Below are 25562 nucleotides of genomic sequence, written 5' to 3' on the forward strand. Positions count from 1 at the left end.
CGGAAGATGTCATTCATAAATTCTTGGAAGACAGCTGGGGCATTGCAGAGGCTGAACGGCATCACTAGATAGTCATAAAGGCCCGTGCGTGTGTTGAATGCAGTCTTCCACTCGTCACCCTCGCGTATTCGGATTAGATTGTAAGCTCCTCTCAGGTCAAGTTTGGAGAATACAGAAGCTCCTTGGAGCCGGTCAATGAGTTCCGAAATTAGAGGAAGGGGGTACCGGTGTTTAACTGTGATCTTGTTAAGCCCACGAAAGTCGATACAGGGTCTTAAGGAGCCATCCTTCTTTTTCACGAAGAAGAACCCAGCTCCGGCCAGGGAAGTGGAGTTCCGAATAAAACCTCTCTTGAGATTCTCCTGGATGTAAGTCGTCATAGCCTCGGTCTCGGACACGGAGAGGGGATATGATTTAGACTTAGGGAATTAATTCTATGGCGCAGTCATACGAACGATGAGGCGGTAAGACCTCAGCCTGGGTCTTGTTGAAGACATCCAAAAAATCACGGAATACTTCAGGAGGGTGGAGAGAGGTGGTAACGAAGTGTCGAGGCCAGCGAGCACGGTAACGGGGGGGTATGACAGCCTCCTTCATGGTAGGACCCCACTGGATCGGCAATTCGTCCGTCCAATCGACACACGGGTTGTGAAGCTGGAGCCACGGCAATCCCAAAATGACCTGGACTGTAGGTGAGTGGAAGACATCGAAGATGATGACCTCAGTGTGACCGTCCGCAGTGGTGTGAGGGGAACAGATTCCCATATAATGAACGCTGGTTGGTGAGGTCGGCCGTCAATGGCCTCAAGGCCGATGGGTGACTTCTTCTTGATAAACGGAATTTGGTTGTTGCAGGCATAGTCGTGATCCAGGAAGTTGCCACCAGACCCGGAGTCGATGAATGCTGCCACCGCTACCCGGACATTGGAACCCTCGAGGGTTATAGGCAAAATAATTCTCTTCGGGAGCTCTTTGGGAGGAGAGGGGCAAGGAGAGATGGTACCCAGTAAAAAACCCTCAACCTTTACTGGGCGTTCTCGTTTCCCGGTTTCAGGCGGCAGTGTTCGGTTCAGTCGTGTCCAACACTGGAAAGGCCAAGGGAGGAGACCTAGGAGAAGCAGGCGTGGGCGGCATAAATCGGGGACGCTGGCGCTCCTGGCGTCTCTCTTGAATGCGCTGGTCCATCAGGATGCTGAGGGTAATGAGATCCTCTAAAGATGAGGGACGAGCGTGAGCTGCCAGATCGTCTTTGAGGGATTCGGACAATCCCTGCCAGTATGCCGCGGAAAGGGCTTCATCATTCCACCGAGTCTCCGCAGCGATTGTGCAGAACTCCACCGTATATCTTGCAGCCGACCTGCGACCCTCGGAGAGATGAAACAAGGAAGAAGCGTCAGTTTCCCTACGCGCTGGCGTATCAAAGACCTGCTGGAACTCTCGCCGAAATCTGGGGTAATCCTGCGTTATTTCAGATCTGTGTTCCCAGAGAGGCGAAGCCCAAGCGAGAGCATCGCCCGTCAGTAGGGCGTAGATATAGGCCACGTTAGAGCGATCTGTGGGAAACCGAGACGGGGACATCTCGAACTGGACGTCACATTGGTTCAAGAATCACCGGCAAGTAAGGGGTCTCCAGCATACCGGTTGGGTGGTGGGATACGTGGCTACGATACGCCCATAGGTACTGGGGCAGGAGGGGACGGTGCAGCTGGAGGGTCCCAAAGGGAAAGGTTTGAAAGCTGCTGTGCCACGGCCGTGACTTGATCGCTCAGGAATTGCCAGTGATCCATGGACACATCCTGGCCCACCTCAGGGGGGTCTGCATTTGGTGGGCTCTGCATAATGTAACGCTTGACTGCCCGCAGACCTGGCCAGTCCCCAATACTGAGGTGGGTAAAGGTATAACAGGCACCCACAGCAGTGAGGGCGTGCTCGGAAAACTATGCAGAGCGAGGAAGGAGAGGGCAGACAGGAACTATAAATGCCGGAGAACCAATGGGAGCAAGAGGCGGAGCGAGGGCTTGACTGAGCGGTCCCAGGGATAGGTTAGGATGCCTGGTGTAGTGTTCTCTAGTGGAAATAGCCTCCAGCTGCTGGGAGGTGGAGCCAAGGCATGCGGAGGAGTGTAGAAGAGGACGGGTGTGCGCACGCCCTGTAACACTCCCACGCGCGCGCCCCTGCAGTGTGTGGGCGGAGGCATGTGCCGCGGAGGAGTGGCGTGGCTTCCGACCTGAGCGGGTAAGGAGCTGACGGGGAGGGGGCCTGGGACGAGCGGCAGTACTGGGAGCCGGGGTGACGGGGACCCGCTGTAAGGCGCGTGTCCCCCGATCCCTTAAACTTGGGAGGTCTTTTCACTTTGCTGCAAGGACAGGACCTACTATGGTTCTTTCCCCTCATACAGAGGTAAAAGGAAGGGTTCACAGTGTAGTGTAGGACCTGCATTTTTGGTTATACCTTGACGTTTGGTATGCAGGCTTACGACGCTTTGGCCAAAGGGTTTAACTAAATAACCAATTAATTATTATTATTATTATTGAAGTATTTAAACTTTATACTTATTACCATATATGTTTTGTCAATTGGATGTAGCATTGGGCACCCCTGTCTTTTGTTGCCTTGTCTTGCTCCTGATCTTCCTGTGTACCGACCCAGCTTCCCTCGATGAGTCCTCTCTCTCCAAATCTGAGCTCGGCAAAACGGACTAAGACGATTCTGCTCTCTCCAAACCCAGACACAGCGAATAGTACCTGCTATGTTCCGTACCTCTCCTCCTCTGACCCTGGCTCGACTACATCTATGCGCATTTTTTTCAAAAAAATTCTCTTCAGCTGAGCGAAATTATGATGTGGGGAACCGGGAACTATTGGCAATCAAGCTTGCTCTCAAGAAATGGAGACACCTCTCGGGGGGGGCATGGAAAATCCCATTACAATATTAACCGACCATAAAAATGTCCTTTATTTCCTTGGTCGCTCTTCTTCTCCCACTTCAATTACATCATCCCTTTTGTTCCAGGGTGCAAGAACCTCAAGGCAGATGCTCACTCTCGACAGTTCCTCGCTGAGGATAAGTCCGAAGAGTTACTGGAGACAGTGCTCCTTTCTAAATTCATTATCTCTGCCAACTCCTCTGATGTTATGGACCAGATCCGTCTGGATCAATCCCACCTCCCAGAGGGCTTCAAAGTCCCGGAGGGCCGCCTCTTCACCGCACCTCTATACTAACCTCTATACTTAAAAAGGGTCCTTGAGTGGTGTCACTCCTCTAAATCGTCTGGACACCCAGGTGTTCGTAGGATCACCGACCTCGTACAGCGAACCTTTTGGTGGCCAGGTATGCAGGCAGACATCAAAGAGTTCGTCCAAGCATGTGCCATGTGTACCCATAACAAGATCAGATCTAATGTCGTCAAGGGTAGGGGGTGGCATGGGAGTCCCAGGAGTCCTACATGTCTCAAAATATTATGAAGCAGCCCAATTAAGACAGGCAGTTATGTGGAACTCGGACCCAGACAAGCACCGTTGGCAAGAAATTGAGTCTCAGTACTCTAAAACGCTTTCTCTGCCAGCTTTTCTTTGGTGTATGGATAGAGGGGATATGGCGGCGCACAAATTTGAGCTAGGTGCGATGAATCACACCTGGGAAGTATGGCTAAAAGCTCAAATTAAATTCCAGCTTTCATCATCCGGTTCACAGCTCACCCCAATTTACAACAAACCTAAGTTCCCCCCCGGATGCGAGCCAAAACATTTTGATCAATTCAAATCAAAGGGGATCAGAGCTGTTGAGCGATGGAAGGCTACTGAGCTTCCAAGAATTACGCAACAAATTCGACGCTCCAGAACTGGATACGTTCAAATATCTCCAAATTCGGCACTTCCTGCAAAAAATGTCCCCAACGTTAAAATTTCCCCCTCTCACAAAGTTTGAGAAGTTGTGCCAGATAGGCACGCATCAAAAAGGTCTAATAACAAAAATTTACGCTGGGATGGAGAACCCAGAGAACCCCCCTGCACATGATTATATGCTCAAATGGGCAGCGGAATTGAATATGGTTATTGACAGATAGGACTGGGAAGAAATACGGGACTCTGCACCAGGAACTTCCATATGTACTGATGCAGCGAACGTTATTCGAACACTTCACGTGTCATGTACATCGAATCCCTATTTGAAACCGCAGGATAAATTCCAGCCTTCCCGCACTAAGACGTGAGCGCGGCAAGTGCAGAAAAACGAATTTTAGTTTTCTGGCTTTTAAAAACATGAAATTGACACAGTAGCACAGTACTGTACACATTACAATTCATCCATTTTATTGCAAACGAAGAAACAGAATCCATGAAATTTAAACAAAACATCCGCGATAAGCGCGGGTGCCTGGGGCGATTGGCCGCGTTCATGCTGTGTGGGGAACAGCAGAGAACTCAAAATCGGCACCATGATGTGTTCGAATAACGGTCGCTGCATCAGTACCACAATTAAGGATAATATATATAAGATAATGTATCACTGGTATCTTACTCCGGCGAAATTAAAACAAATCTACCCCCTGGCTTTTGATCTATGCTTGAGAGGCTGTGGACAAAGAGGGGATATGGCCCATATTTGGTGGCTATGTCCAGAAATTCAAAATTTTTAGTTCATTATACAAGCTTTAATAATTGATCCACTGACCTTCCTACTGGGCAGACCAATAGAATAAATCGATCGCCCAGTATGGAAATTAAACCTCTTTAATTCATATAGCGGCAAGATGCTCAGTTGCGTCCTCTTAGAAGAAGGTGTCTCCCCCCACAAAACAAAATGTAAAGAATAGACTAAACGAGGTCATGTTTATGGAAAGGCTGACGGCCTTCTTAAACGTTCAGAAAGCTTCTACAAAACCTGGGAGCCCTGGCTGTCTCATTAGCTTTGACTAAATTTCATTTTTAAATCGGTAAAATTAACAAAGAAAAGCTCATGAACGTAGATGAAGGAGTTCTGGCGGCCGGGAGGGGGGGTCCTCCCCTTCCTTCACCCCCCTCCCCAGTTCTTCCTTCTCCCTTCCTCCCCCCTCCCCTCTTCTCTCCTACTCTTTTTCTACTCTCTCTTGATCTCTGGATCATAACGTGGTCCTGGTGTAACCCCCCCCCGTCCCCCAACGGTAACTATCCATTCCAAAAAAAAAAAACCTTTCTTGTATTAGGTTATATTTGTATTGCAATGTCTGTAAATTTTAGCAACGCCTAATAAAAATGGTTGGGGGAAAAAAAAAATGCCGTGAAGCAGACCCCTGGGACTTCTACAGCCACTCCCTATTCCGGACAGTCCTTGGAACCATTTGTCAATGCACTTCATAGTAGATCTACCCCCTTCCAAGGGGATGAACACTATTCTCGTCATCGTCGATCGCATCGGATAGCAGACACATTTTATCCCATTAAAGGTACTTCATAACTCCTCCAACCTCGCAGATATCTTTGCTCAGGAGATTTTTCGCCTACATTGGGTTCCTCAGACCATTGTTTCAGAAGGGGGGAGCACAATTCATTTCCAGATTCTAGCGCTCTTTCTCTCAAAGGTTGGGCATCTCCTTACACTTTTTATCAGGGTACCATCCACAGACAAACGGTCAGACGAAGAGAACGAATCAAACTCTGGAGCAGTATCTGCATTGTTTTATTTCCGACATCCAGGATAATTGGCCGGACCTTCTGCCCTGGGCCGAATTCGCCCATAATTCTCTTGGCAGATATACATGAACATCAAGCCCGGTAGGGACAGCACCCGCTACCAGTTGTAATAGCAGTAACAGTCCCGTTCTAAAAGAAGAATCCAGCTCTGCTGAAAAGGACACTCACTCCTGGTCTCAAATAGGCAAATACTTGCAGTGCAGCAGAAGAGGAGGAAAGCCTTTTTTTGAATTCTTTAAGATGTTATCAATTCTTACAATTTTAATAAAGAGGTGTTCTAGAAAGCAAGCTCAAATAGGACAATAGCACACAATCTTATCTAACGCGTTTCGTAGCTGTGCTACTTCATCAGGGATTGATTGTAAAAGAAGTGTGCTATTTAAACCCCTTCCTGATAGGAGATTGGGCAAAAACAGATGTACAGGTTTGATTACAAAAGCACCTTGTTGGTTGATGGCATAACCAATCACATAATGCATAATCAATTTTGAGGAAAGTGGATTGGACACAGTTCTACCTGTCCAAAAAAAACATACACATATTTATTTAATGTTTTTTAAATCCTATCAACATATTAAGTACTGTAATGCATAATATTCCACACTGAATAAAAAATGGGAGAGAAGAAAAAGGATAAAGAAAAAAATATATATTAGTACATGTTTACTGGGACATATAATTTGGGACATATAAATTAAAACAGCGCTAACATCCTAATCTTTTTTATGAGTACAATTTATATCAACACACAACCCTTGTAGGAGGGAGCATGAGAGGACGAGAACCAGAATATATAGGTTGTAGGAAGAGGGACTGCACCACCACATCAAGGGAAACTGACTATAGAACCAAATGGGCTTGAGATTCAATAGAGAGAGATAATGTCTACAGTATATCCTCATTGAATCCCATGGGTATCATAGAATTAAATTGAAAAATCCAATAACTCTCCTGTTTGGAGAGTGCCTTTCTTCTATCACCTCCCCTCCTGTCTATTGGAACAGTTTGAATACCCTTATACTGAAAAGAAGATGGATTCTGTCCATGACATGTTTTAAAGTGTCTGGAGACACTGGGGCCTATTCTATAAACCTCGATAAGCCACTTAACGAGGCCTTTTCGGCAAAAATACCTACAGCTATTCTGTAAGCCTCGATAAGTGGGCGATAAATGCATGAATCGTCAAATTTTGTCTCTCGTCCAAAACACATTACCGGGCAAATGGCGATAAGCCACTTATCGGCAGGTTCTGAAACTCGTGAAATTCTAGTAGCCTCGATTAGTTTATCGAGGCTAATCGCAGCTCTAGAATGGCGAGTTTCACCCAAAATCCTCACACCAGGAAAAGTTGGCATGAAGCTGGGGAGTATCTGCTGAGAAGGCAGCGAGAGAGGACTTAGGGAAAAAATGCATTTTCCTGCCTCAGATTGATGCCGTGGATCTCTGGAGCTGATACATATTAATATCAGAATACAATGCAATAAAAATGCATTTACAGAAGACTGAATGGGAAAGTCCATCTATATCTGATGGCCCTGTCCCTTAGGAGCTTCGTTATTGGCTGCAGCTTGTGCCTTTGCGCCAGTGTGACAGGGGAGAGATCCTGGAAGATCTGCAGCGTTTGCCCCTCAAAGTCCCAGACTGTCACAGCTTCAGATAGGCACCGCACCCTGACATTGTTGCGGCGTTCGCGGTATTCCGCATCCTCCTGTCTCTCCGCCAGCTCGGACACCTGTGCTTGTAACTTGCTCTGTTTCTTGGCTGTTTTTTGAACAGTCCTAACCGAGGCATCCACCTTCTCTTCCACCCGCCCGGTACTTGGCATATGTATACAACAGACGAAAGAGAAGCCCAATGCTACATCCAACATGACAGTAAAATACTTATATATTCTCTTGAAAAAGGGTAATTTAGTTTAACCCTTTGGCCAAAGCATTGTAAGCTTGTGAGCCATGACAAGGCAGACACCTGTTCGCAAGTCCTAACACTACCAGATAAAATACTAATATACTGTGTATTTTTGTCATGTTGGATGTAGCATTGGGCCAGGGCCGCCAACAGAAATCGTGGGGCCCGGAACAAACATTTTAAGCAGGGCCCCCCATTTCATACCTCACAAGCCCACTCCCCATGTATTTCTCTCCCTCCCGTCTCACTCTCGAATGTATTTCTCTTCCCTGCTTCTCACTCTTAGGCTGCGTCCATGGAAGGACAAGCAGCTGAGCCCCGGCATCCTCAATGAGGATGTCTTGAGAGGGGGCTCACGGGAGCGTCCGCAGGCGTGCTGAGGAGTTGGGTTTTTCAGCCGACAGCCAATGCTGTTTTTCAGCACGCTGTCGGCTGAAAACCTCCAATCACAGCAAAGCAGCGTCAACGTCAAAGCGCCGTGACGTCGGCGCCATGATGTTGACGCGTCGCGGGCTATTGGCCTAGCGACGTCACTGCCCCGCCTCCTGAACGTGCACGCTTGATCGCCTGCCAGTCCATGGGATCACTGCTTTCCGGGCAGACGAGCCTCAACGTTAGCGCGGGGGAGCGCGGGCTGAGGCTATATGGACACAGCCTAACTCCCTCTTTTCACACTCACCCCTCTCTCCTCTCCCTCCGTCAATTACCCCAAGCTCACTCATTCCCTCCCCCCCACACAATTCCCACCCACAAGATATATACCACAAAACTTCCCACCCCCAATGCAAAAAAACCCCACCCCCTCAAATATATACAACCCCCCCAAATGCATACAAAAAACCCACCTACCCAATACATTCGCCGGTCGGCAGCATCGCGGGATTCCCGCAATTTGATTTGATCAAGTGCCGTCACGTGACGCGACGGCACCCGAAAAATCAAATTGTGCCGGCGGCGGCTTTTGGCGACGTCGCGTTCACTATAAGCGCACGCGGCAGCGGCAATGCTTTTGTTTTTCGCCGACATCGCATCGCCGGCACTATAAGCGCGGCCTAACATTTTAGAAATAAGTAGCTACAGTACAATGGAGAAGACGGTTACTACAAAATCTATGCTAGAGAACCTTAGTGAATATGGACCACTCCCCATAAAATAATTGATGGTTATAAACATACGTTTTGTATAAATCACCTAAGAGCTATAAAAAAACACACTTACCAAGTCACAAGTATAAAGTGGCTGACACACTTGTTCAAGGGTATACAAATATTTGACATTATCCTTTGATTCATTAGCTGCATCTGTAATTCTGGCATCTAATACTTTCCACATCTAATGGAAGAAAACATAGCCCAGTTATAAAATTCTATAGATATGATACATTCATGTAAAATATTTCTATTTTGTGTAACCTTAATATCTTATAAAGAGAAATGCTGCTCTTAACAAACCAGTTACTGAATGTATTGCAGACAGCAAACTGTCCAATGAACACCTTGAGCCATCCCAGAAACTTCACGGCAGGAGCAGAACAAGTCACCAGTAAAAAAAAAAACAAGTACTGCATCTCCTCCCGGGGCCCTACCTGTGAAGCAGGTCCTTAAGCATAGGCAGACGTAGGAGACCACCCATGCGGTGATTGCAGAAGTTGGGTCCAGTATGGCCTATCTTAGGTGTTAGAACCACATTGGTGGGCTCCTTACGGCGGCACCGGCTAATGCCAGAGCGATGTTGCAGCTGCTAAAATAAGTGCTGTAACAGTGTTCCGGCGCATGGAGGATGGACCCCTAAAAGGGGTGAGCCCTGGTGCTGCCGAAGTGGGTGCACATATGGTAATAATAACTTTATTTATGTAGTGATTTTCTCCCAATGGTACTCAAAGCGCTTCAGTTGGAAAAAGAAAAAATTAAGATTTTAAACGAGACCTAACACAAGTAAAGATACAATACATGATTGAATGGTACTGGAGGCATTAAATGCCGGACAAGTTCTGGTTTATTAATTAAATGCCTGGGTAAACAGGTAGGTCTTGAAACTGTTTTTATAGATTTCCAGAGAGGGGGCCTCTCAAACTGTACAAGAGGAAGAGGTTTTAAGAGATGGGATGGAGTGGGGTCAAGAGGGCAGATGCTAGAGGGAGAAGAGGAAATCAGCAATGATACATCCTCCTCTGTCACAGCAGAAAAAAGAGTCAAGGAAGGCAGGAGGAGAGTTAGGTAGGAAGAGGTGCAGGATGGGAGGAGGATACAAAGGGGATGTCCTGACATGTGGATTCCCCCTTTTCCTTGAAATAATCAGCAAAGTCCTGAAGTGAGATGGAGGAGGAAGAAGAGGCAGATGAGTGTGGTCTGAGTAGGGAGTCAAAGACAGAGAAGAGTCGGTGTGGGTTAGACTTGAGCATCTTGATAAGTGAAGAAAAGTTGGTTTGTTTAGCCTGAGAGAGGGCAGAATTGAAACAGGATAGCATAAATTTGTAGTGAAGGAAATCTGCGAGAGTGTGAGATTTCCTGGGGTTAGAAGAGCGAGAACAGCACATTTGGGCTAACGTTGCTACTGGGTGCTAAAGGTGTCTGCGTCCTGCATCTTTATGCATACTTCCTTATCATATCATTGAATATATTAAAATACTCTCATTTCATTAATTTTTTCAAACCTATGTTTTATTATTTTGTCCCATTAACCAGCCTTAAGCATGTGACTTAAGTTGTTTATCTTAGTGTAATTTTCAAAACAGAAACTTTTAAGTGCATTAATCCTTGGATACAAAAGGCTCTCTGTCTCTTGCATATTTATTTATTTTTTAAACAAATTTGCAAGTACAGTAGGAACAGCTATGTTGCTCATAATTTACTTGTACAAAGAACAGGATATTCATTGGTGCAATCAACGGATTATAATATCTGCAGGCTATACATTTTTGTAATTTCTTTAAACAAAGCAAGTAGCATCGTCGAAAGGAAAATATATTACATATATAAGAAAAATATTCCTTTATTATTTTTAATTAAAATTCTACAATAGAAATAGATTTCTGTCATTAAATATTTGTATTTTCCTAACTGTGTACCTTAAGCACTTTGGAACGAGACATGTTTAACGCATTAATAACTGCTCTACAGTTTGATCCCTTAATCTGCTCAATTAGAAAATTGAATTTAGCAGACATTCGCTTCCAGTGTTCCAGTTCAGTTAGAGGACCTGAATCATCAGCTTCTTTTCTCATCTGTTCACTTTCAATCAAAACCTGTATGCAAACAAAAATGTATATGACTTTTCTTATACTGGATCCTTTGGTTTTTCAAAGTTAAAGATATTTTGCAAGTAATACTTTTTACTGGACATTAAGAAAACCCACTCAAATGTATAATACATTTTCTTACACTCTTCAATTCAGCATAAAAATAACACAATATTTGTAGCCTTAGAAAAAACTACTGTTATAGTATACTTGCAGATACTCATTTTAACAAATCTACAAATTGTGAACTATTATAAATTTAGTATAACCCAGAGGAAGTACTCTGTGAATAGAGACTGCATTCTCAGCTATGGACTATGATTAATATACACGTGAACACGAAACATCTACTGTAATTAATAACAGATGCAACCCTCCAAAATCAATAGAAGGATTGATTCCTTTCACCTTGGTAATTACAGCATTACATTTTCAAGACAAACAAAAAACAATGCTACATCCAATATGACAAATTATACAGTTAAATAATAAAAAATTGTATTTAACTATATACGTTGCCATATTGGATGTGGCATTGTTTTGTTTTTGTCTTTTGTTGTATACATTTGGTCACACCCAATGTGTGTCCTTTTTACACAAATATATTTGATGTGGTGGGTGTTTGGTTCAGAGCTTACCATAATTGTGTATGTCTGGTTACATTTTCAAGATATTTAGAAAGGGTGACCATGAAGCCTCCATCCCCTTCATCCTACAAAATAAACCATGTAGAGTAGGGTGGATCTCTATAATTACCCTCCAGGTTCATCCATGCTATGGTAATCGCCATGATCAAGTATGTAACTCTAACTTTTCAAGCTGATTTTCAGTCAAGTTTTATGTTTTGGTAGATGGCAAAAAAACTCATTAGGGACACTTTTTATCTATAGCACACAGTGTTTCTTCACTTTCTGATCCTAGCATCTAGGAAGTTCCTGGGTGTCACGGGAGACCAGGGATATTAACACCTTTTATACCAGGATCATTTGATTTAGCAATACAAGGAGGTAAAATAAACTGTAATTTATTCCACGAAGAGACATACACACAATGTAACACAATTTGCACTGAAAACACACTTACTGGGAACGAAACAAACTTTCTTGGAACGAAATGTTAGCAACTAAAGTCTGTATGAGCCCTTTCCAATAACCGGGAGGTACTCACGAAAGTCCTGGAACGCAATTCGGCATGCAATACCAGCCGTGACCGCTATATCCCATTTTCAGAACTTAGCCCCTGAAAAGCGGGACTTAGAAAGTCTTCAGTTGAAAGTCTCTGAAGCCGACTTGCGTCTATTTCTCGCAGAGCATCTTTTTCGTATCTTGAATTTGCCGATGATGGTTTGGCGCTTGGAATCTGAGGTCCTGATTAGCTGCAAGGTTTCTTATAGGTTTTGGAGTCCAATTCAGAAAACACTACAGCCAATCAGTGCGTGGGAAATTTCCTGCCAGCCTATCACCAAGTTGTCGGTATACTGAAGCCGGGCGGGCACTGATTTTGATTCTGCCAAGGGGCATGAGCCAACCTGGCACCTCTGCCTTTTAGAACACAAAAAAAGAATGGGGGAGCACAGGGTGAGGGATAATGCAGTACAAGTGGCGGATGGTGGTAACTCCTGACAGGGGTCCGATAGGGTATAGTATACCCAAATGGATGGTCTGGAGGGTGGTGGGAGGATACTGGTGTAAAAGTCTATTAGAATAATAGAATGTTACTTACACGGCTTTGTGCAAGTACTGGTGCATCAAGGTTTATTTTCCTTCTCTTTCTTCCTTCCGATGTGGATTTCTTCCTGTTTCTCTTGTGGTCGTCTCTTCTTGGGTTGGGGGAATCCTAGTGGCTCTTGCCTCGGTCCCTTCTTGTTCCTTGCAGAGGTCTCCCTCTCACAGAAAGAAGCCAATTAGATCAAAGCAGTGTTTGAGCATAAAATATGTAATCAGAGGCTGTGGTGGCTGGAAGTGGGGAGAGGCAGGATGACTGACAATAAGCAGTAAAACTGCAATCACTCACACGGGCTAGTGTGGGTGTACTCCTATAAGGGTATCTTTTCTTCTCTGCGGATGTTATATTGTCCCTTGTGTCTCCTCTCTTTTATCGGTCCTTGTTGGATGGTGTTTAGGTATAGAACTCCCTAACGGAGGTCTAATACCTGGATCTCTCTCACTGAAAGCCAACCAATTAGGTCATTTACAAATATACATCAATGATGTAATCTGTAATAACCCTAGGTAAGGGGGTAATGGGTGATATAATAAAATAATTTTCACTCACACGGACTAGTGTGAGTGCACACTTGTAGAGGTGTCTTTTCTTCCCTGTAGATGGTGTCTGTACTTTTGTGTCCCCTCTGTAGCTGGATGCTGGGCAGAAGTGGGACTCCTCCTCCGTGCAGTGGTGTAAAGAAAGACTGATGTCTGCACTGGGGCTCGGATCCGGAGATAGAAGAATTGTGGTGGTTGCCATAGCCAGGGGTCGAGGATACCAGAGGTCCGAGAGGTCGAGGTTCAAGCCGTGATCGAGGGACGATAGAGACTGCATAGTGAGGAGGGAGCCAGGGTCTTATAGCAGTATTTCTCCCTCAGCATTTCAGTATCTCTCACTGGATCAGACAGGCCTGGACCATTCTGAGGATACCTTGATCCCTGATGCCCTTTTTACTTTTCCTGTTTGTGCTGAAACAGGGGACCCTGGCGGTGAGTCGCAAGAACGTTCCCAGGGTAGAATTTTGCCAGAGCACTGGGCTTCAATGTGCCCGAGAATCTTACCTGATTCCCGGGTACATATTTGGGGTATCCCATAACTTGGGAACCCCGCTACATAGCCACAATCTGAAAGAAGTTTCTCCGCAAAACCCACCCTAAAACTCACAGCCTAGCAAGCTCCTCTAGCTAGCACTCCTGGAAAGGTAAAAACACAAAAATACTGTATTGTCGCATCATTTACACACAGTCACAGTGATGCACATATGACAGTCAGGTCCAAGAGCTGACTCTCTAGGACCTTCAATCACGGGTAACAAAGTGGGCTTAACCTTTATTATTGAGCCTGGTTACCCCCTCACCGTCACACTGGATAATGTTAGTGTAATCATTCCTTGCCTGGCCCATTGGAGTGTGTTACGTTGAGCTGGTGTGAATAGGTGAAGGTGTTACTTTCTCATGGTGTGGACATCCATGCAGGTTTTGTGTTGAACCGGTAGATGTAATAAAGGGCGCCAGGAACTTTATTAGACAAACAAGTTCTTTATTCACTGAAATCACACATTCTGCCCAGGGAGACACATGGCTTGTCACCTAACTCCCACATTTAGTGGATTAATGTCTATCCCTTACTGGTGATCTGAGTCTTTCAAGCAGCCTACCAGGACTCTATGCAGGGGTGCACCTTCTATCAAGGATCCCATCTTCCTATCATTCTGTGCAAGTCTCTGTTAGTCCCTACTCTGGCTTGCGATTGTGCTGTTTGGGCTTATCTGTAGGCAAGTCCCCCGACACTCAGGAGCCCTTCTCGAAGAATCCCTGTGTGAGTGTCATGCACCTCCTCTTTAGTGAGGGTAGGATGACAATAAGCCTAGGGATCTCCTCATCAACCTGCTCCTGGCATTGGCTAAGCTAGCCATTTATATGACCAGGAAGCAGAGTTGGGAGGGGGAGATCCCAATGAACATTGTGGCGATTCTCCGGGCGCTTGTAAGCTCCCGTATCCAAGCAGAGTACATGTATGCTGAGTCCACTGGGTTGGTTCTGCTTTTTATTTTATTTTACAGTGCACTTGCTATTGGTTTATTTTTGTACTAGCTGAGAGACCCGGCGTTGCCCGTGAGTAAAATTTCCCGCTCCCTTCTCTCCCCCTATTTCTCCGTTCTCTCTCCCCCCCCCAGAGGGGAGGGACGGACAGTGGACAGGAGGGGGGGGACAGTGGACAGGAAGGGGGGGGACAGTGGACAGGAGGGGGGGGCAGTGGACAGGAGGGGGGGGGACAGTGGACAGTAGGGGGGGACAGTGGAAAGGAGGGGGGGACAGTGGACAGGAGGGATGGGGACAGTGGACAGGAGAGGGGGGGACAGTGGACAGGAGGAGGGGACAGTGGACAGGAGGGGGGACAGTGCATAGGAGGGGGGGGCAGTGGACAGGAGGGGGGACAGTGGACAGGAGGGGGGGGGCAGTGGACAGGAGGAGGGGACAGTGGACAGGAGGGGGGACAGTGCACAGGAGGGGGGGCAGTGGACAGGAGGGGGGACAGTGGACAGGAGGGGGGGGCAGTGGACAGGAGGGGGGGCAGTGGACAGGAGGGGGGGACAGTGGACAGGAGGGGGGGACAGTGGACAGGAGGGGGGGACAGTGGACAGGAGGGAGGGGGGACAGTGGACAGGAGGGGGGCGACAGTGGACAGGAGGGGAGGGGACAGTGGACAGGAGAGGGGGGACAGAGGACAGGAGGGGGGGAGAGTGGACAGGAAGAGGGGGACAGTGGACAGGAGGGGGGGACAGTGGACAGGAGGGGGGGGACAGTAGACAGGAGGGGGGGACACAGTGTGACACACACAGTATCACACACACACACACAGTATCACACACACACTGTCACACACACACACAGACTGTCAGACACACACACACGTCTCAGTACCGTGCGGCGGCGCCCTTCTCGGGCGCAGGCCCCGCCCCCCGCACGGCGCCTTTCTCGGGCGCAGGCCCCGCCCCCCGCAGTTCTGTGCGGCACCTTTCTCGGGCACAGGCCCCGCCCCCCGCAGTTCCGTGCGGCGCCTTTCTCGGGCACAGGCCCCGCCCCCCCGCAGTTCCGTGGTATGATACGTGTGAGTGGTACGTGTGAGGGGGGTTGGGCTGCCCCCTCCCGGCCGTCCGTTCCGCCGCTTGGTCCCGGCCGGTTGCGGCGGGAGGCACCGGGGTGAGGGAGGGGAGGCGGGAGGTGGTGTGTAGTGCTGTGTGGAGGGGAGGCTGGAGGCGCAGGGGTGTGAGGCGGCGGTTTGGGCGGGAGGTGGTGTGTGTGTGGTGGTGGTGTGTGTGCGTGTGTGTGTGGCAGTTGGGTGAGGTGGCAGTTGGGTCAGAGGCTGGACAAATCAGATTCACCACATGTCGTTTCAACCCAATCTGATTGGCCAGATGTCGTTGCAACCCCACAACTTTCGAATTTATATATTAAGATTTATTTGTCTGGTTTCTTTTTGACCTATTTGGTTCTGGAAACCAAGTAGGATTGCCGTTGAACTGATTGGCCGGCGAAGTAAACCAGAACAAAATAGACCTAACCCCCATTATACTGTAAGTGGCCCTTTTTAGTAAGGGACTCTTTTCCCTAACTGAAAAGTAATAAAGGTGACCATGCTCACTAACATATACAGTAGTTACACATACAAAGACAGACACTGCATACATAAGGCTCCTCTCCTCCTGTTGTCTTCCAGGAACCCAAGGGCCTGGAAGCTTCTGCAGCTCTATTAATACCCTTCTGTGATGTCACCATCCTCCTGGATATAGGTGGAGGGGTTTGGATGTTGCTTAGTTACACTGACCCAGATGGCAGACTAAACATCATACAGAATGTGGGCGTGGCTAGGCCTCTGGGGAGCTACTTTGCAACAAATGTGGGAAAGGGCACAATACTTTGCAACCACCCATGCCGTTAACACTTTAGGGCCCTTAACCCCCTAAATGCACATTGGGGGGTTAGACTAGGCTTTCAGTTTTTGCCGACTATGAAGCGGCGCCACCCTCAAGCGCAATCTGAATGAGCACTAAATACTGTATCACCTAATTTATCTCTAACCCCATCCTTTATTACATCTTTCTGTGTATCCTAGAGCTTGTGGTAGCAAAATCAAACACCACAAGTTCAAGTAAAGAAGCATATCATATTTCTGAACATCCAAAAGCTACAGTATTTGGGTGTCAACTCAGAAGAAGATTAGTCCATAAATGTACATCTTGTAACCAATGAGTTACATGAAACACATTTGACATCTACTTTATAGGGCTTATAATTCAATGGCTACAATCAGGCCTCTGAGTAGCCTTCTAATTGTATTGTGGTTATGTAAGCAGTTAAAAGGCAATTCTTACATTAACATTAAAATCACATATGATGCAAAAGCTAAAGATTTGCTATTACAAATGCTAAAAATGTCAATTGTTTACGTTTTTATTGTTTCACTGAGGTATAATGTTAAATACATATACAATTATATTACAATGGTTTTTTTCTTCCCCATTCCTTCTTTAAACAAACCAAAAAGCAATATTCTACATTGCCATATTTAATACTAGGATGCTTTTGTTACTTTACCTGTTCAATCTGTTTATACCAGACCATAAGAGCTCCCTCAAGCTGAAGGACAATTTCAGGGTTTGAAATGGCTGCCTTTATTTCTTCATAGGATTGCAATTTAGAGAAGTTGATGGATTCAACTTTCTTCAACTCAACAGCTCCCTCAATGCTTACTCTGGCTCCTAAAAAAAACCATGCAATGTTATATCACTTAAATGTTGAGTTCTTGGTGTCACCATATACTTTTCTTGAATATTGCCTAGAGAGCTTGTATTCAGCTAAAATGTCTAAATAAAATGTTTGCTGATATCCTAATGAGATTTTGTAGTAAGTACAAAAGAAAGATTGTCCTTCAATCTCAGATTTAGCTAATAACATCGTCTGATCTGCTTTTCTACTTGTAATTAGGTGATGATAATAATAATAATAATAATACTAATAATAATACAACAAAGAGAGAATAGTCCCAAAGAAACTGTACCTCTATTCATGTGTGTACACTAAATATTTTTAGTAAATTATAACAGCGGTGCGCAAAGTGTGGGATGGGGTGGGGGGGGGAGGTTTGCCAGATTTGTTTGGGGGGGCGCGGACGGTTGCAGGGGCCCTGTGCTCTTCCCGAGGCATTTAAATTAAATGCCGGGGGATCGCGTGAGGCCTCTGCAACTCACTTACCAGGGTTCAGACGCATTGTTGATGCATCGCCATGGCAACGTGTTGTCAAATGACGCCGCGCCGTCATGCGGAGTGACGTCACACTTCTGTTTCCATGGCAGCGGGGTCACGTGACGTCACGCCTCCAAACCAGGTAGGGGGGCGCGAGAGCAAGGGGGAGCAGGCAGGGGGCGCAGCTCCAAAAGTTTGCGCTCCCCTGAAATATAATAAGATAATAAATAATAATTGGTATAATATAGGTGTAAATGACATTAGTTCAAACAATGTGTAATAAGGAATATAATAAAATACTGTATATACAACTGTACAGTATACTGAACCTATAAATAAAATCAGTGTCGGGGACTTCCGGTGACGTCACTCGACATGGACGGGTAAAAGAGGAGCTCCAGAGACCCGCAGGCAAATTCATATAATAAACCACACTTCCCCCCAAAACTGCCGGATTTTATTTGTCTCCCCTGAAAGGTTAACCGAGAGGCAATGTCCAAAACAAAATAAACGGGCAATCAGGGAGTGACAAAATACTTCTCACCATCTCAATGGGCTAAAGAGAGCACGATGGATCTCCAAGATTGCGCCGAGCCTTATGGCACCTCGGTGCAAACAGGGAAAAAAACCCAGCCGAAAGAGCACCCCCCAACAAGCCCTGAACACCCTATAACCCGATCATACCTCGAGGAGCTGCTCACAACAATGTCAGCAACACTTCAATCTTCTTTCCAAACGGAACTCAGGACAGCAGTGAGCGACATCAGAAAGGAAATCTCGGGGCTAACTGAAAAAACAACTACCCTAGAGAACAAGCTCACTGAATCCCTGCAACGTCAGAGCGAAGCAGAAGAGGAGATTGTCCGCCTGGGAGAGGAGATTACCCTCCTTAAGGAAGGAATGGAGGAGCAGGAAAATCGGGACCGGCGCCAAAATATACGCGTCCGGAACGTCCCTGAATCAATTCTACAAGAGCACCTCCGTCCCTATCTCCTGGAGTTCTTCACCTCGGTCTGCGGGGAGCTGGAGGAAAGTGAGGTCGAGATCGACAGGGCCCATCGTGCCCTGGGACCTAAGTCTGATGATCCCAAGCGGAGAAGAGACATTATAATAAAAATGCACAATTACACCACAAAAGAAAAGATTATCACGGCCTGTCGGGACCTGGACGAAATAAACTTCCAAAATGAAATCCTTCAGGTTTACATTGACCTCTCGAAGGTAACAAGGGACCGCATACGTGAGCTCAAACCACTGACTAGCCTGCTACGTGAGAAGGGGATCAAGTATCGATGGGGTTTCCCTTTCAGACTCACGGTCAACAAAAATGGAAAATACCTGTCTCTGAAATACCCCGGGGACATGGCTCCCTTCGCCTGGGCGCTGGGTTTAACGCCACCACAATCATGGTTATCGACCCACCCGACCTCGGAGGGAACCGCAGGAGACCCACCTCGAACCTCCGAAAGAATTGCGGCCCATCACTCTAAAGACAAATAATGGCCGCTGCGGTAACCACCCAAGCTCCATACATCGATCTACAAAAAGGAAAACACCACCACTTACCTTAAAGAGCCCCTCGCCGGAGGCGGATGCGCGACGGCTGGCTGCATGGACGTGTGAGTAATTAGCTCCGTTCACAGCCGGCACGAAAATCAATAAAAATAGCACATAAATCTCACCGAAACCCACAGAAAAGCTCCCATAGTCATCTGAAGCTGCAGGGATGTCAAGGGCAACGCGCTCGAAGCGGACCTCGTCGGTCTTAACCGACTACTTTGCCAAGGGTGAAGCGGGCCGCGCCAAAACACACGAGGGGCCTATACACAGTGGCTCCGAGTCTGAAGGAGAGGACGGGGCTGATCACGCAATGGATGATCAGATAATGCGCCGACGGGACATGAGGGAGTTTTGCATGGACATAAAACGCTGCTTTCAGTCTGAATTGACCGCTCTGCGGGCGGACTTGGGCAGCATAGGGATCAGAACAGACTCCCTTGAAAGGAAACTCGACTCCTCCATTAAGGCCCAACAGAAAGCGGAGAAAAAATTTGCCCAACTGAAAGAGGAGGTGCGGGACCTCGCCGACCGACAGGAGGACGCGGACAATCGTGACCGCCGAAACAATGTGCGGATCCGGGGGGTCAGGGAGGAAGAGACGGATCCGGAGGATTTCGTGACCAGATGGCTCCAGCAGCTTATGCCTGAAAAGTCGGAGCGTGACACCCATCTGGACAGGTGCCATAGAGCCCTGCGCTCGAGGCCACAGCCAGGAGACCCCCCCCCGCGACATCATAGCACGGTTCCATTTCTTCAGGACCAAAGAGTCCTTCTGTCAGCTGACCCGAAATGAGGCACTATTTGAAGGCCACAAGATGCAGGTCTTTCAGGACATTTCCCCCATTACCCTCCTCAAACGGAAAAAAATTACACCCATCACAAAGGTACTACGGGATGAGGGGGTCCGCTACCGCTGGTTATACCCGTTTGGCCTAATGGTGATCCGCAATGGCGTCCCACACACCCTGCGGCAGCTAGAGGAAGGGGGGAGTTTCTTGGCCAAACTCGGGCTGCAGGATAAAGCCCCTGCAGAGGCGGCTATTGAACATGCAACCCCAGACCCAACATGGCGGGAAGCTGGGAAAGCTAACAGGAGCCGACAGCCTCGGAGCCCTAAGTGAGGAGGGCTGGTGCCAAAGATGACAACTGACAACAAAAATAAACCTAAATCGTTAAAGGACTATATTTACCCATGACAAAAGGGTAATCCGGCTCACTAGACATCGCCAAAGTTAACAAAGTTTGCAGTGTTAAGGCTCTAACGTTGAGAGCCGCCTGGGGAATTGGTTGCTCCAAGTTGCACTTACCTCCAAGCCGCCTCCGCAGCCCAGCAGCAGTGTTCCACGTCTGGCGGCCATCTTGTTTCCTCTCCGACTGACTAACTAGCTGAGGGCGGGACCTGATGACGTCACTGGGAAGTAACGGCAAAACCCTGCGAGAAGACCTGCGGGGAGACAAACGGGACCCTCCAAGATGGCGGCGACACCGACCAAAGGGGGAGGAGCCACAGCGCAAGCCTACGGAGGCCGGGAGGAGCGAGGGAGAGGCCCAATGAGGAGGATGCCAGAGACGATGAGTGGCACGGGACCACATCAGACGGGGAATGGAAGAAGGGAGAGTAGAAGGGGGAGAAGGGAAGGTAGAAGGGGGAGAAGGGAGGACAGGAGAGGGAGAAGGGAGGAAAGATGGGGGAGAGAGCAAGGAGGAAGAGAGGGAGGGGAGAAGAAGGGGGAAAGAGGGGGAAGGGGGAGAGAGAGGGGAAGGAGGTGGAGAGGAGGGAGAAGAAGGAGAAGAGGGGGAACGGAGGAGGTGAGGGGGGGGGAAGGGAGAGGAAGAGGGGAGGGACAGGAAGAGAAGAGGGGGGGGAAGGGAAGAGTAGAGAGGGGGGAAAGGAGGAGAGGAAGGGGGGGGGAAAAGGAGAAGTGGGGGGTTGGGAGTTAGGCATAGAAAGATCGCATGCTGACTTCAGAATGAACACAATTACAAGGCCCCAAAAGGGGACAGTGGGCGGCAAAATAAGAGGTCAAGGAAGACCGAACAAAAGCTTGGGGAGGGATTCCGAGTTAGCTTTAGGGAGGGAGGGGAGCTGGAGGTAAGCTAGGTTCCGCAGTTAGGAACGCGAATAAGTTGGGGGGGGGGGTTTTGAAGATAGAGTCAGTTCTTTAAAAGTGCTAGAGGATAGCTCATGGCAAGAGATACCACGTACATCATGGTAACATTTGTTTGCCGGCGGAGGCTTCAGTCTGGCCGTCGCTGTGCGTCTACAGACTCGGGCCAGGGCGGATGCCCAGGTAGCCGAGAAAGTCCTTGGGAGAGGGTGGAGCGGAGGAGCCCTGTGGAGGGGAGGAGAGAGCCAGGGGCGCGGGAGGAGTTCCACCTACCCGAAGGCAAGGTGGGGGTGGTGGTCTGGGACCATTATTGCCTCACACACATGGTTGTTCATATCACTGTTGTTTTTTTCCCTATATGTGTCCTTTGTCCCATATGTCTTCCCCCTACCCTTCCCCCCCTCCGGCCGGAGAGGCAACCCGCTGCCATTGAGCGCACCGCTGTGCACTGCAGAGAGGCCGAGTGCTCCCGCGGGGTACCGGACACCCCATCTGAAGACACTCAGGACAAGAGGTGAGAACACACGCACCTCATGTCACTAACATTTATCTCACACAACGCCAAGGGGCTGAATTGCCCGCGTAAGCGGAAAATAGCGCTCACCGACTATAAACGTAAGGGTGCGGACATTGTGCTGCTACAGGAAACACACTTCAGTACCACCAGTTTCCCCAAATATTTTGATAAGCAATTTAGACAAGTCTACCTAGCGTCCGCAAGGGTAAAAAAACGTGGAGTAGCGATACTGATACATAATAGGGTGGGACTGGTGGTAGATGAGGTGAAGAAGGACAAGGAGGGTAGGTTCCTGCTACTCACAGGGTCCATTAACCAGCAACCGCTCACAATCGCCGTAATATATGCCCCCAATGGAAAGGACCCGGCCTTCTTCGTCTCATCCTTTGAAACTATCCGCAAACACGCTAAAGGCGCATTAATTATAGGGGGAGACTTTAACACGGTATCAAACGCAGCCCTAGATCGCTCAGGGCCCTACAGAGGCCGAACGGATCCTGGAACCAGGGCCCTCGAACAGGGACTGCGCGATCTACAGCTGGTCGACATTTGGAGGGAACTCCACCCCCTCACTAGAAACTATACGTTCTACTCACACCCACACGACTCATTTAGTAGAATCGATTACTTCTTTGTCTCTAGTAGACTGGTCCCAAAGATCGCCCATGCGGGAATCCACGATATTTCGTGCTCCGATCACGCACCAATAGAGCTACGGTGCACACAGATAGGACTGGACAGGCCTGGAGCAAACTGGAAATTAAATGAATCCCTTCTAAAAATCCCGGATCTACAGATCAGGATTGGAGATGAAATCCAAACATTCTTTAGAGAAAACAAAGGAAGCGTTAGCTCTCACATAACCCTCTGGGAGGCACACAAAGCAACAATAAGAGGGAACCTGATTAGTATTGCGGCCCGTAAGAAAAAAGAGAGCAACGCTAAAATTAAGAGGGAACACGCAGAGCTAAAGACACTTTGGGATAAATATAAAATCGCCCCAGACCCTGCCACCCGCCAACAGATTGGCGACGCTCAGACTAAACTAAATCTACTTCTGGCCTCCCAGGCGGAGAAGTCGTTGAGTTGGACTAAGAGAAGATTCTTTGAAAAAGCAAACAAACCAGATACCCTGCTGGCTAATATGATCAGCGCTAAAACCAGTAACTATAATATCCAGGCCCTACGGCTGGAGTCAGGCAACATCACGGCCAACCCGCAAAACATTGTAGCGGAGTTCAAAACATACTACGCGAAATTATACGATGGGGATAAAGTAGCCCATTCGGCTGGCACGGACAAAGCCCTGAAAGATTTCTTGAAGGGCTCGAATCTACCGGGCCTGAGTAGGTTAGACAGAGAGGCAATGGGTAGTGACTTTACAACGGAGGAAATATTGGAGGTTATCAAACACCTAAAACCCTCTAAAGCCCCGGGTCCCGACGGCTTCTCGAATCTCTACTATAAGAAATTCGGAAAATTCTTAACCCCGTTCCTTCGCAACATGTTTAATCAAGTACTGGGAGGCACCCCTTTCCCCCAACAAATGCTCCAAGCGTCCATCTCGGTAATACATAAACAGGGAAAAGACCCGTTGGACTGCAAAAGCTACAGACCAATATCCCTGATTAATTCGGACATTAAAATTTATGCCAAACTCCTGGCCAATAGATTGGGTCTCATCCTACCCAGACTGGTGCACCCAGATCAAGTCGGGTTTGTCCCGGGTCGACAGTCTTCAGACAATACTCGACGAATCATTGATCTGTTAGAAATAGCCAATGCCAGATCAATACCAGTTATGGCGCTCAGTCTGGATGCAGAAAAAGCATTTGATAGGATAGACTGGCCATACCTTGAGGCCACGCTTGGAGCGTTTGGGATGGGAGAGAAACTAACAAAAGCAATTTTCGCCCTTTACGAGAATCCGTTGGCAAGGGTTACCCACCAGGGGTTCGTCTCGGACCCCTTCCAAATTAAGAGCGGAACACGACAGGGCTGCCCGCTCTCCCCCCTCCTCTTTGCGTTGTGTATGGAGCCACTAGCCGCCCACATACGCGAGAGCAAAGACATTACGGGTATAGACATTGGAAACCAGTCGCATAAGGTGGCACTCTATGCGGATGACGTGTTCCTGACTATATCTAGACCCCTTACCTCTCTGCCAAATCTTTTTGACCTGCTGGGGAGATTCAACAGGATCTCTGGATTCAAAATAAACCAGTCCAAATCTGATGCCATGAATATTAATCTCCCCACGCACATGGAGAAGCTGATCGCCTTAAATTTTAATTTTAATTGGCAACCGAAAAACATTAGATACCTGGGGATCAACGTCACCAAGGCGTATGATATGCTATATCAGGCAAACTATCACAAATTGACACAGACTTTGAGAGGGGACCTCAAAAGATGGTCCACCCACAATATATCATGGATCGGAAAGATCCACTGCGTTAAGATGAACCTGCTTCCACGCATCCTATACCTATTCCAGACCCTCCCAGTGCCGATAGGATTGAAGGATGTCCTCTCACTTCAATCAGCTATAGATAAATTTATCTGGGGAGGCAAGAAAGCGAGGGTGGGAAAACAAATTATGCGTAAACGAACGGAAGCAGGAGGGCTGGCGGTACCTTGTTTGTTGTCCTACTACAAAGCGGCGCAATTATGCCAAATCGTGCAATGGCACACGAATCCAGACTCAAAAAGATGGGTCGCCCTAGAAAAGGAGCTCTGCTCCCCTGTGGCTCTGGAACATGTAATCTGGCTCCCCAAAAAGGCACGGACTAGTGCCAAACTGCCGCTATCCTCCATGAACAACTCGATCTCGATCTGGGAGGCCACACGTATGAGATGCAGTCTGACCCATAAAGCGTCAGGTATGACCCCACTTTGGGATAACCCACTCTTTGCTCCGGGCCGGACCAGCGCAGACTTCTCTATCTGGAAAAAAAGCAAAAATTAACAGGCTAATAGATCTGGGAGGAAAACGAGGCGTTCAATCATTCGATTTACTTAAAGAATACCAAAAAATTCCCAACGCCGAGTTCTTTAGATACCTCCAGCTCAGAGCGTTTTATCAATCAGTGCAGCCCCACATACCAATGACGAATTTTGAAAAGCTCTGTCGTTCGGGGACATCCACCGAGGGACTCACATCGCAGATGTACGGGGAAGTAATCGGTTGTAGTAAGACAGTGACGGACAAAACGGGGTATATGATTAAATGGGAAAAGGACTTAGGGGAGGAAATTGATGTAGAGGAATGGACAAAAATTGTGACGGCGACGTCAAAAAGCTCAATGTGCACGACTTTGAGGGAGAATGCATATAAAGTTATGATGAGATGGTACCACACCCCCACTAAATTAGCTAAATTTCTGCCCAGCTACTCCCCATTGTGCCCAAGACAATGCGGACAACAAGCAGACTTGCTCCACATGCTGTGGTCTTGCCCCAAACTTACGCCGGTCTGGGATTCAGTTAATGATTGGCTGAATAGGATCCTCGGCACATCCACCCCCGTCGACCCATGACGGTTCCTTTTGAACAGGCCGCAAAAAGGTCTCTCCAGGGGAGCAAACAAACTGGCGGTTCATTTCG

General features: G+C 47.7%; 1 protein-coding gene across 4 annotated transcripts in view; it reads right to left on the reverse strand.

Annotated features, from left to right (window-relative positions):
* The window catches only part of DNAH8 (dynein axonemal heavy chain 8), a 1091167-nt gene that overhangs the window by 910694 nt on the left and 154911 nt on the right, over nt 1-25562 (reverse strand). For all 4 annotated transcript variants that reach the window (XM_075598772.1, XM_075598771.1, XM_075598773.1 and 1 more), the window contains 3 exons: nt 17124-17287; nt 10648-10824; nt 8799-8912 (listed from right to left, as the gene is read on the reverse strand). In XM_075598772.1, coding sequence (XP_075454887.1) covers nt 8799-8912; nt 10648-10824; nt 17124-17287 — 455 coding nt within the window. The remainder of the gene's footprint in view (nt 1-8798; nt 8913-10647; nt 10825-17123; nt 17288-25562) is intronic.

Source organism: Ascaphus truei, chromosome 4 (genome assembly GCF_040206685.1).
Source record: "Ascaphus truei isolate aAscTru1 chromosome 4, aAscTru1.hap1, whole genome shotgun sequence".
NCBI lineage: Eukaryota > Metazoa > Chordata > Amphibia > Anura > Ascaphidae > Ascaphus > Ascaphus truei.